Source organism: Solanum pennellii, chromosome 10 (assembly GCF_001406875.1).
Source record: "Solanum pennellii chromosome 10, SPENNV200".
In the NCBI taxonomy this organism is placed as follows: Eukaryota; Viridiplantae; Streptophyta; class Magnoliopsida; order Solanales; family Solanaceae; genus Solanum; species Solanum pennellii.
Window position 1 is genome coordinate 62,408,745 of NC_028646.1, and position 12,962 is coordinate 62,421,706.

At 33.3% G+C, this 12,962-nt stretch overlaps 2 protein-coding genes across 6 annotated transcripts; one reads left to right on the forward strand and one right to left on the reverse strand.

Annotated features, from left to right (window-relative positions):
* The first annotated feature begins 167 nt into the window (after window positions 1-167).
* On the forward strand, window positions 168-6,068 carry LOC107032275 (sodium channel modifier 1-like). Of its 5 annotated transcripts, none has more exons than XM_015233862.2 (5): window positions 168-519; window positions 3,693-3,953; window positions 4,041-4,133; window positions 4,357-4,421; window positions 4,493-4,894. In XM_015233862.2, exons 1-4 carry the CDS (start codon window positions 343-345, stop codon window positions 4,402-4,404), a joined length of 579 nt encoding a protein of 192 aa, XP_015089348.1. In that variant the 5' UTR covers window positions 168-342; the 3' UTR covers window positions 4,405-4,421; window positions 4,493-4,894. The 5 variants fall into 5 exon arrangements, 4 of the variants coding, with proteins under 4 accessions (XP_015089348.1, XP_015089346.1, XP_015089347.1 ...); XR_001458342.2 differs by adding an exon at window positions 4,985-6,068 and having other exon boundaries at window positions 172-519; window positions 3,693-4,133; window positions 4,493-4,654; XM_027912070.1 differs by adding an exon at window positions 644-708 and having other exon boundaries at window positions 395-519; window positions 3,693-4,133.
* Window positions 6,069-7,930: 1,862 nt separating this feature from the next.
* On the reverse strand, window positions 7,931-10,567 carry LOC107001459 (pectin acetylesterase 8-like). The gene is made up of 12 exons (XM_015199495.1): window positions 10,459-10,567; window positions 10,242-10,324; window positions 10,037-10,166; window positions 9,714-9,793; window positions 9,535-9,621; window positions 9,240-9,364; window positions 9,071-9,131; window positions 8,774-8,827; window positions 8,563-8,640; window positions 8,387-8,492; window positions 8,151-8,296; window positions 7,931-8,068 (listed from the first exon to the last, which is right to left on the reverse strand). The coding sequence occupies exons 1-12, from the start codon at window positions 10,565-10,567 to the stop codon at window positions 7,931-7,933; spliced, it is 1,197 nt and encodes a 398-aa protein (XP_015054981.1).
* Between the last annotated feature and the right edge of the window lie 2,395 nt (window positions 10,568-12,962).

Genomic DNA, 12,962 nt, shown 5'->3' on the forward strand with positions numbered 1-12,962 from the left:
ATATATATATATTATATTATGTTTGTAATTATTGAAGTAACCAATTAACCAAATAAAAAAAACCAAACAAGAAAAAAACAATCAAATCAAACTAAATTTATTTTGGTTCAGATTAAGTTACTCTTTTTTAAAACCGAATGCACAATGATCACTTTGAATCTTGGGGAGTATTTTGGGCTCTTATTTCTGCTAAAGCCTGCAGTGTTTCGGGTCTCACATTTCATTTCACTTTAAATTTCGGTTTCGGTGACGGTGAGTATTCATTATTCACGTTATCCATTCAAGAGAGTTGAATTAATAGATTCCGGCGAAGTATAGAGGAGACGGAGGGATAAAGAAACCATGAGTGTGTTTGGAGGAGATAGCTGGGCGAGGGAAGCGCAATGTAGGAAGAGAAGAGTCGATGAATTGATGGTTGACAACATCGATTCTTCTGCTTATAAGAAGCTCTCCAGCGGTAAATTCGTCTGCATCGTTTGCTCTCACCGTCCGGTCCTCGACACTCCCCTCATGCTCTCTGTACGTAAAACATAAACCTAATTTTGCTCCGATTGTATCTTTTAATTTTGATTTTGGTCATTTCATTATCATATCTTCTGAAATTAACGAAAATTGATCTTCCATCCACTGTTTTGAGTGGTAGGTGAAGTATGGAAAATGAGGGAGGGGATTGCAAAGTGGGGGAATCGAAACCTCACCAATAACAAGGTGAAAGTTCAAGTAGCCAATCAACTAAGAAACTAAGATTGCCAAAACTACTATATTGATTTGCATGTAGTCAACAATTATAACAAAGGTAACTCCTTAGATGAAATTAGAATGAATTAGGTTCATTTAGGAACTTTTAAAACAATAGAAATTTAACCTCATGTGCTTTACAATTTGATGGACCAACTTTAGATTGATGTGGATGACTTTTTTTAAAGTACAAGCTCATGATCATGATATTTAAACTTTATAAAAAATTTGAAACCAAATATGAGATGAAATAGTAGGAGAGTGAATCAACTTTGCAATAGATTATTCTAACTTCATACCTTTTTGGCATAAATGGTATTGTTCAATATATGTTCTCCCTTCTTAAATTCCCAATGAACAAAACAATCTTAACAGGTCATTCAACTGTGGTACGAATTTAAAGTACAAATTTAAGCCGCTAAAGAGTAAGACAAGTTTTAGTTACCTCATGCAAATACTGGTAGTTTTCGTTGAGAAAACGAGAGTATGTACTGCATCTCATTGTTTTTCAACGTCCCTCCATTACAATTTTCTTGGAAGGAGAAGCTTTCAGATTAGCCAGTAGTTAATAGAAAGTTGAATTTAGATTATGTAGAGCTTGTTTAATAGGGGTTACATCAGTTCACTGATAATGTTAATTTGTGGACATGTAAATTTAGTAGAGGATGTTTTTGCATCAGATTTCTGGAAATCCTAGTTAGTTGGAGATATGAACAATTGCCTTGTCAATGGTTCTTTTTAGCTTTACTAAAGAAGGATGATTTCCAAATTGTTTCCTTCTTCTTTTACTGTACTTGAGTGGCCTAAGGATGTGTTTTGATGGAAAAAATGTCGGGAAAACGCGGACTAACACAAAAGTATTCATAGTCAAAATAATGGGAAAATAATGACACCAAAAAAGAAAAACCCTTTTAAATAAGGGAAAAACGACGGACCAAGAGGAGCAACTGATATCACTATAGTAAAGAATTTTACATTAGATAGTCATGAGTGCAATATTCCAAGTAACTACTACATAATCAAACGAAATAACCCACTTTTGATTTTCACCTTTCTAAAATATTGTCACACTCTATTTTTCTTCGCAGACTATTTTCTTCTCTAGTCTATGGTATACCTCTCTTTGCTCTCTAATACTTTTCTCTCCATTTTGATGTGCTTATGAGAGAGCAGAGGCTCTCTATTTATAGAAAATACTGTCCATCATTTCAGCCAGCCAAAAGGCTTGGTTACTTGAAATTTGTTGTTGCAAATTTCAACATATGCATTGTGCACTCAACAACTTGCCACACCTTTCCAACATTTGCTGCAAATCAAATTTCCTCCGGATCTTGCTGAAAATTGACATGAAGGAAAAGAAAAATAAGCCATGTAAATTAGCACATGCAGATGAACCCCACAATCTCCTCCTCCTATGTCATGCACTAGAAAGAGCTATCTCCATCTTCTTAGGGAGAACTCATGTTGAAAAGTTCTTTGCATAAGTTGAACTTGTTTTTTGGTACCAGTTATCACCATGGTCAGCATATTCACAGGATTTTCACTTGTATGGATCTTTTTTATGTGAAATGGTTCACTCTCCATTTGCTAACGAATCCAATGGTATCTCACGTTGGTGTGTTTTTTCCTTGTATGGTACATGAAATTCTTGCTCAAATCAATTGCACTTTGACTGCAACAATAGACAACATACTTCATCTGTTGAAATCCAAGTTCTTGAAGGGATTATCGGAGTCAGATCATCTCTATGTCTGCTTCAGTAGTTGCAATATACTTTGTTTTAGTTGTAAACAGTGCAACACAATTCTGCAACTTTGATTGTCATGATATAGTTCCCCTTGAAAAGAAGGTGAACAAATATCTATTGCGTAGTAGATTTTCTGTTATCAAGGTCACCTACCATATCAGCATTTATATAGCCCCTCAAGATTGAATTTGATGCTCCAAAACACAAACATTCATCCGATCTTTCTCTTAGATACCTGAATATCTACTTCACAATTTCCCAATGCTCTTTCTTGGGATTGTCGAGAAAGCTAGTGATAACACCAACTGCGTGAGCAATATCAAGTCTAGTGCATACCATTAACTTGTGACGATGGATGAATATGGAACTCTAGACATGCTCTCTTTTTCCTCCCTAGCTATAGGACACATCTTCTTGTTCAACCTCAGATGAATGCTTCTGTTTTGGAGCATCAAATCCTATCTTGGTAAAAGAAAATCAACTATTAGATGTTTGTTTACTTTTTCAAGGGAGCTATATCATGACAGTGAAAGTTGTAGAAGTGTGTTGCTAAAGCTGACAAAGAGATGATATGGCTCTAAGCGGTTCCTTTCAAAACTCCGATTGCAACATATGGAGTATATTGTTTATTGTTAGAGTCAAAAGTGCAATAGGATGTATAAGAAAGATGATGTATTTGGATAATTCTCATATTATAGTACTTCACTTCTGGTGATGCTTGTTCTCCTACCATCTTCTTCCTTGTAAATTCCCAATTATCTGAAGCAGCTTCTTTGGACAGAGAATTTTTGTTAGGTCCAAGTGAGCCATGGAAGATAGGTAGAGTATGACTATCTTAATCATGCCACACGCTCTTCTAAGGTGCTTCCTGCTTGCAAACAAAGAAAGAAAAATTGACTAGGTTCTTTTCAGATTTTTCACTGTTTCCCAGTTGATGAAGGACATATACTTCCTTGGATCAGTGACTTCGACTAGTGAAGTTCTGTGTTTAATTGATAGACATCCTATACTGACACACATCATCCATTCTTACGATTTTCCAAAATCTGGATGAGTATGCAGTTATGTTCATTGATAGATGTACTTTGATCATTTATCATTTTGTTAGTTGATAAAAAATAAAATTCTCATGTTAAAATACTCAACTTCGGGATGCTTGTTCTTCTCTTCTGTGACAATTTCCCTGATAATCAGAAAGCTTCTGTAGGTACATGTCAAAGGTTCAAGCCATCGAGCAGCAGAGACAAGGCTTAGAGAAAGAGAATTAGGGAGGCAAGATGAGATAAACAAGAGAATAGCCTTGTCAGAATGTGATACTGCGACCTCGAAAACCTTGACATCCAGCCAGTTATGTAGATCAGCAAGCAAACCATTGATTGGACGCACAAGGAAAGCTGCTTCTGATGTACTTCATCAAAATTTGGCACAAAGTACTGCTTCTCAAGGGGATGAGATCAAATGTACCAAGGTTGATACTTCAAGTGTTCTAGCTAATCAAAGAAGTAGTCAGTGTGTTCAGATCGGAGTGACAACAAATCAAACTATCATGTCTCAGGCATACAACCAGGAACGACGAGAAAGGGAGCTTAAGTTCACATCTGCTGGCTGGAAGCGTGATGGCCATGGGAAGTGGTTTAAGGAAGAAAATGTGAGTTTTTCATTTGAAGCACAGAACCAAGTAGTGGAACTCTTCTCTTGCTGTTTCTTACAACAAAGCAACAATTTTTCTTGGAACTATGACTAGGTTTATCACATGGATTATTTTTTATAAAAAATCAATTCTCTCCGTCAAAGTAAATGTTTTTAAGTTGAACAAATGTATGATAAGGTCCATATAAAACTAAAGGGGTTGCATCTTTGACTTGTTGCAGGTAGAGTTTGATTCCGATGAAGAAGAACCTAATCTCTGCCTTCCATGACTATTGGTTGAAAACAAGTATGATTAAAACTTGATCTTTTTCCTTTTCAGTATTACTTGAATGGATGCCAAAACTAACTCTGTTACAGGTGTCCATCACTATGTATCACTTTCCATGTAGGGAATTGATTACTAGTTCCATTCAAGTTCAAGATAATCCAGATGTATTCCAATGTCTGAATGTCCCTGTTATTCATGGTTATGATTCTTGTGTTACAATGGTTATGTTGGACGAGATTTCAATTTAACAGGTGCGCGCGTCTCTGAACATGATGCTTTAAATGACATAGGATTGAGAACTTGTGTGCTGGAATACTGGTAGGTCAAGGGAAGGCCGCTACGGCCTTATAGATTCACACGTGTATAAAAAAGGGAAACTTACATAAATATACTATTTAAAAAAATATTCATCATTTATCCGTTAAATTTATATTTGTTACTTCTAATTTTTTTTGAAAAATTATTTAGGGGTATATATGAGCCACTTTTATAACGAGGGGTATATCAGCTCTAAATGACAAAGTTGAGGGGTATATCAGACCCTTTTCCCATATTAAATTACATGCAGAACTTCTTTTCAGGAATTCATGGAAAATAATATTAGTCACCGAGACTTACCTCTGTCCTGAATACTGCTGCCTATTTCAATTTTTGGAATATGGGAAATGTTGGACCATCGGAGTTTGGGCCACTCAGATTGATGCAACTTTCTTGTAACTGTGGGCAGCCACCAATTCGCAGGTTCCGTAATTTAGTGAGGCGTAGCATGACATCTTTGGATGGTAGATTCTCTAGTTTATCGCAGTTCCAAAAACTTAACTCTCGCTAAGGAACAAGGTTTCCAAGCCCATCCGAGACAGCTTCTAACCATGCATGGACAATCACGGATCACCACATATTGTAATTTGGGCCTGACATCTGAGAAATCTACATGTTGTAGCCGTTTGCACCTCTCTAGCGTTAAATCTTTCAAGAAAAGTAAGGTTGGGAAATACGAGGAAGAGCCTCAATTCCGAATCCATGTATTCGGATCACTGTTAGGTCAAAAAGTTGCATAAGCTGATAGGGAAGAGAATCCCAGTGCAAGTGTCCCCACACCTACACAAGTTCAACAATGGCATTTCACTGTCAACTCCTTCAATGCTTAGTTCACGGAGGATTTCAAATTGACTTGAAGTAATTTTTAACAATGGACACTTTGTAATCTTCAACTTCATCTCCCTTCCACTCAATAAGGTTACGCATATTCCTCAACACTAGTTCTTTCAATGATGGGAACACTTGGATATTAAGATTATTGTTGCTTGATCCATTATCATTAACATCAACACCATAAAATTTCGGTCCGATGGATTCCAATTCAAGGAATCCTATCAGCTCAAGATGCCGAAGGAACTTCAGTTGGCCAAGCGATGGAATATCTTTGCACCTCTTGCAACCACTTAATTTCAACATTCTAAATTTGGTAGCAATCCTTCACGGGACCATGAAGGAAATTTAGTTCCTAAATAGTTCACTACTGCTAAGGTTTTCAAGTTTGGATGCGGTTGAAGACCATGTAACACGTGCTCATCATTGATCTCGCAGTCTTGTGATTCATCATGGGACCATAAATATTCCAGCTTGTAGATATTTGGTTTCTCTAATAAATATGTTGTTCGAGCCTCTTCTTTATTTACTACTAATTGGAGATGTTTGATGGTCAATTCACCTCTAAGGTTTTCCAAACGACCTAATTCTTCTATTTGATGACCTTTCTCTACGCCTAGGTAGAAAAATGGCAGCGTATGAAGACTTGTCAATTTCCCCATACTAAGTGGCATCTGAAACTGATCAATAAAATTTGAACCCCAAACCTCAAAATAAAGATTTGATTGGTAATGATAGTTGTAATATATATGTCGCAAACTTATCATATTTGCCATATCTTCTGGAGGCTTCTTGAGTGAAAACAGTCATTGATTCTAAATGTTTGCAAATTGTAGAGCTTGCAAATGGATTTGAGCAAGACTTTGATCATGGTGTCGGAGAGATCAAGATATCTCAAGTATATTAGCTTGCCAATTTTGGCTGACAACACCTTGATTCCTGAACTGGACAAATTTAAAACTCTCAAGAACTTAAAGCTCAATAGTATATCTTCAGATACAAAATTGCTTCTCCAGGACAAACGTTCTGGCTCATTTATCTTATCTATTTGATCCCTTGGTGAGTCTCATCCAAAGTATCAAACTTGAGAAAAAATTTCTCCTCCAACGCTCTTTGGATCAAATAGTTTAGATTTTAAGATATCTCTAGCCAAATCATGCACAAGATCGTGCATCTTACAATGTGTTAGATTCTCTTGCTCATCTAGCTTAACATCTTGCAGCAATGAATTTTGCAATAAAAGTTGAAAAAACTTGTTCCCAACGTCTTCCATCACAGAGGCCTCTTGACATGGACGGAGAAAACCTTCTGCCATCCAGAATTGGATTAGTTGATCCTTTTCAAACTCAAAATCTTTTGGAAAAATGGCAAAGTAAGCAAAACACTTTTTCAGATGTGGAGATGTAGATAATCATAGCTGAGTTTTAGGATTTTCTTTAAGATATTTTCCCGTTATCATATTCACCTGCAACACGGGAGTTGTCGTCAAGAATCACCTCCCATTTTTTTCCTTGTTGCATAAGAGGCCTCCCAATACACTTGCAGCCAATGATAGACCTTGACAAATTTCAACAATCCTTTTTCTCATGCTCACTACTTCCTCTGGAACTTCTCCATCAAAAAATGCTCTTGGTTTGAAAATGGACCAACAATGATCTCTTGCCAATCTTCCCAACATATGAAGATGTGCTGATACTGTGGATGCCACTTGTTTAATACGAGTAGTCACGAGAATGCAGTTTCCTCAAGATGTATTGATTCCTCTCAAGGTGGCCATGAACTCATGCCATGATGTAGAGTCAACACGCCACAAACTATCCAGGACAAGCAAATACTTCTTTTCTCCCAATGCATTTTGTTGCGTCTTGACTATTATATCTCTGCTTTGGACCTCAACTTTCCTCTTTGTCAGTGATTCGAGTAATTCAAGAAAGCTCTTTGCTTTTTGCATTTCAGGTAGACACAACCAAACTCTCCTTTCAAACTGCTGCTTGATGTGTTGGTCATAGTATGTCATGTATGACTATAAGTGAAGTTATAAGGCCACTATGACTTCATTTTATACACTAATGAAGATCTTGATCTTAGTTATTTATATTTCAATTATTAAGTGTCTGTTTTAGGCATTAACTTCAAAGTTTAGACATTTAAATCTCAATCATTAGGTCTTTTTATTTTTATTCTATAACGACTAAATGATTTCAAATAAATATAAATGAAGATTTATAACAAAAATCTAAGAGTATCATTTAAATGTTATTCATACAAGATTTTTGTAGAGATGTACTTTCACTGTCCATTGCTAATCACCATTGACTGGTGTTTATCAACTCTGCCCCCGCTATCCATGAGTAGCATATCTTATTATCCCAATATAACTAATCCCAGGATAACTTGTATTGTGAAGTAGTTATATCAGTGGCTTCAACACATGTTTTGTCACAAGGATAAGGGCAATCAATATGTCGATATTGATCTGTCTCCAAAAACCAATCTCTTACTGCTTCAGCTATAGTCTGTAACAAAACAAAACGACGACTTTCATATTGTGAATTGGATTGAACTTATAAATAAATCATCTACTACAATTAGTACTACCTTGTTGAATAATCTAGGTGAATTGAGGCCAAACCAATAGGCTTGTTGTTGAGATTGGCAATGTGAAAAGCAAGAGTTGATGTAATATCCTCTTGTTGAAGATGGGCCTAGCCCCTCCAATGCCTTTAAAAAATCCTTTCTGAAACCTATATAAAAAAAATTGTTCAAAAATTATTATTCTGTGTCACCTAGTGTTCATGGGTATTATATTATATTGACGAATAAATATTACTCACCTTGAAGAATTTTGAGCTGATTTGGTGTGCAATTTTTTATATTAGCTTTGCAGCTTGTCCAGGCACCCTTAGGATCACTACCAGGAGCCACCAAAATGTTTCTTACCTTAATTCAAAGATTAATATATCAAATACCATTCACAAAATAAATGTTACTAAAAATCTAACATACTCACTTGCCAATGATCATACGCTGCATTTATGATGAAAAGTGGCGTTTTAATTTGTTGAGCCACATTTTCTGGAAAAAAGCACTGCACCATTTAAATAGTAATAAGTTTAGATTTTAAATTCTAAACTTTATTTTGAGACGTACGTCCCATGCGATGAGCTTGATTGAAAAAAACATGTTGGATGTTTTAGTTCTTGATATTATATTATACTTACCAAGCCTGGTTTCAACTTTGAAGTACATGCCGAAGGCAAATTTTTGGCTGAACCCTAAAATTAAAAATAAAATAAAATGTAAGAAAAGAATACATTTTTCAAAATAATATTCTATTTGTTTCAAAATAAGTGTCACCTTAGCCTTCAAGACCAAAATAAGTTCAAATGTACTCCATTTTTTTGTAGTATTCAATTTTAAAGAGAAAATTATTAAATAATGATAGTTTAATAATTGACATATTATTTTTTGTACCAAAGACTTATTTGAAGAAAAAGAAAATGTGGAGAGAGACGTACATGTAAAGTGACAACATCATTGAAGTACTGTTCAATATACGGTTTCCCCGAAATATCGTTGCTAGACATAACACACATTAAACTGTTAATACTATGAAGAATTAAATGAATAGTAACAATAATTGAATTACAAAAATATCAATGAGAATTGAGAAACAAGAATAATTACTGGTGAATAAAATAACCAGCATCAGAAAAGCATTTAACTTTAACATTATTTGGTAATAACATTCTGAAATTATCGCAATGCAAAATTGTTGCCAATCCTCCCGCTGAACATCCAGAAAGTATAGCCTAACATTCAAAATAAAAAAGATTATTGATTTTTATTCGAGAATAAATCACTATAACAATAATGTTGTAAAACTTTAGCACTTTAAAATAGTGTTATGCTATACATGAATATTCATGTAGCCATAAAAAAGTGAATTCAATAAATAAAATATATGTATATGACTCAATACATTTTGAGATTTTTTCATTCCTTGGGCCAACAATTCCTCCATAATAGCTTTGAATATCCTTGCCCCTCTATAATGAAGTCCTGTAGCCTGTCAAAATTGAAGTTTTAATTTATTTATTTTTTTTAAAAAAAAACTTGGGAGCTCTGAAGAATTAATATAGTATTCAAAATATGACTTACAGGATCAATTGCTTCTACATCTCCCGTAAAGGATCCCCCGTCACAATATCTAACGGAAACTCTGTTCCAATTATGAAATTCTACAATTTTCAAAATTGTATTAATTAAACAGATCTCTATATATAATTCCATCAGAAAAATACATTATTTTCGTAATCAACTCGTGTAATTCTACATGTCTAGTGAGCGTAGAGTACTTAAAAACATTATCGATAGAAAACAATTTTATAAAGTGATGCCTATTAAACTATATGATATATACGATTTGCGTACAGTACTCTATCAATGAAATATGTAAAAATGAGAAATATAAGATTAGTTACCTGGATTAAATTTGGGATCATTACTCATCATCCCAGAGAAAGGAAGTTGGTGATCCATTTTTGCACTAGATCCCAACCTGGTATTCTTTCTTGAAAGACAAGAAGTAACATTTTGGCACCATCCACCTCCCTTTAAATTAGTAAGTTGTCAGAGATTTAATTTAGTTTAAAAAGGAGTTTTAATTAATTAAAAAAAAAAACTAACCTCAAGTGATATTACCCAACTATTCACTCCTGAGCCTGATCCTCTATCAAGATGGTATGCTGGTGGAGTTCCATCCAAGCAAACTATAATAAACACAACATTCAAAATTGTTATTTGTGTTTCGTAAAAAGTTAGATACACATTACATGTCCAAATCCAGAAACTTTCTTCGCCCACAAAAATCGATTTAAAAGAGAAAAAAGGAAAGGAAAATCACCAGCTCCTTTTGCAACTGCACTTTCAAGTATAGTGATATTAACAAGGAGACTTTCTGTTGTAACAAAAATCAGAAAACAAACAAAATACAACAGAAAACTGGTCACCATACTCCTCTTATTGATAAATAATATTGGCCAAAAGATATATATATACACTTTTTTCAACATGGAAACTGATTTTATATAAAGTAACAACTGTGCCTAAAGCCATATATGGAATATTTGATTCAATTACAAAAATACAAATTTGGGTAATCTTGGAAATCTTTTTAAATATAGAATTAACTCTACTTTTCCTTATTTTTTGTATACGACTAACCAAACCATATATTTTGTCAATATATGCCACATCTATAGAAGGTAGAGACTTAATTAAATACCTTTACCTTTAACATATATAGTCAATATTATTTTTTACATTTATTATCATTAATTTTTTTAATTACATTTAAATTGTAAGAAAGTTGAGAGTTGTTTTTCTTGATCAATCTTGTATAATATGAATATGAAATTGCAGATGTGAAACGATGATGCATGTAAACTATTATCAAATCAACACACAAGAAGTCTTAACAACTTAATTTGTGATGTCTTTGAAATTCTATCGTGCAATTATCAAACATAACAAATAGAGCAAATACTACAATATCATAATAAAGTATAACAAATAAAACTTTCAATGTATATATTCTAGAGGTATATATAGGAGTTTGTTTTCAATTGCACTACTTGCATTAAAAAATTTCCACACATGACATTTATCACCAAGGCAAGAAAATCCATTCTTTTGTGGTTCATTTCAACATTCTGAAAAGGCAGCATTTAAAGGTGATTAACTGGATGTTAGATAGAGTTTGCAAACGGAAAACCATAATAAACACAAATTGTTTTTTTATCGACAACCAACACCTACTTAGGAGTGTTTGATCAATTAACATAAATGGATCTTTCAGCATACTAAATCATAATCTGATTATAGACAATATTTTTCCGTTAATAAATAATAAACAAGCATATAAATGAGCATTGGTGTTTCTTTATGCTATTCCAGCCTACATAATTGATTTTGTGTGTAATGGTAGTCATGACCAATTCACCATCGAGTTTCTTGAATGTCGTATGTATGTATGTATGTATGTATCTCTCGGACTTGTCATGTATGGACAACGTGTGATTCTAATTATTGTAGTGACAATATTATTTCCAATTAATATAATATATGAATATGGACCTCAAAAGTATACCATATTATCCAAATCATAGGTAGAAATTCATCCCCAAAATATAGGAATTGATGAACATATAAAGTAATGGCGCAATAAACCTCTCTACTTGGCTCCGTTTGTGAGTTGAACCCTTCTACTCATTACTTTGCCAAAACCTTAAATTCGATTAAACTCTATTTTCTAAACCCCTCTCATTATTGACCAAGCTTATGCGACATTAAAATGGTTGAGTTGGACAAATATGAGACAACACACGTTTTAAAGCGATTGAATGCAATATTTTTATTTAGAAATTATTAAAATTATAATACAAAATAATAATAATAATAAATTTTAGAAAAAGATCTCAATTTTTTTCTTCTTCAACCATTATTCGACAATCAACTTTTTTTCTTTGTTGATGATCAAGTTACTTTTATAAATTCCTATACCAAGAAAAAAAAAACATGTTAGTATATCCAAAAATTAGAATGAAAAAAATGGATGATGCTTACCTAAAATTCTGAAATATTATATCCAAAAATGAATTTATAACAACATTCACAAAACAAAGGAACACCATAATACCACAAGGCATAAAAATAAAATGTAGCAAAATTCTTCATAGTGACAAGAAATTAGTAACACATATACATATCTTTATTGTACATCAACAACGAATAGTGTAAAGAGAAAGACGTGCCTTTGTAACAGTAATGGAAAGTCAAATAATTTTGTATGGGCATAAGAAATTAGGATTGAAAAAACAAATATCATCATAATACATTTAGGGGTCGTTTGGTACAAAGATCAATAATGCAGGGATTAGTAATACAGAGGTTAGTAATGCAGGGATTTCAAGTGTTTGGTTTTTTGTTTTTTAACTAGTTTTGTGTGTGATTTAAAACTCTACAAAAAAAATTTCCAATTATAGCCTTGAGTTATTATGGGATTTTTCTATTTTATATAATTGGGTCAAGGTAGATAATTGACGGACAATATTATTTTTTCTAGCATTTTTAACTAGCTAGGAGAATAAAAATTTTATTGTCATGTTCACTATTTTCTCACTTAAATTATTTGAGAGTAAATAATTGTCATCTTAATAAATTGAAGTTAATATCTCAAAAGGTCACACAGCTATAACAATTTATAGAGAAAATTTATTGAACTTTTTTTTTGTATCAATAAATTAAAAGAAAAACTCTTTATCATAAAATAAAAATAAACAATAGATATAGCAAAAGTAACTAAACTATTTTGATACTCGAGATGTTATATATATATATATATATATA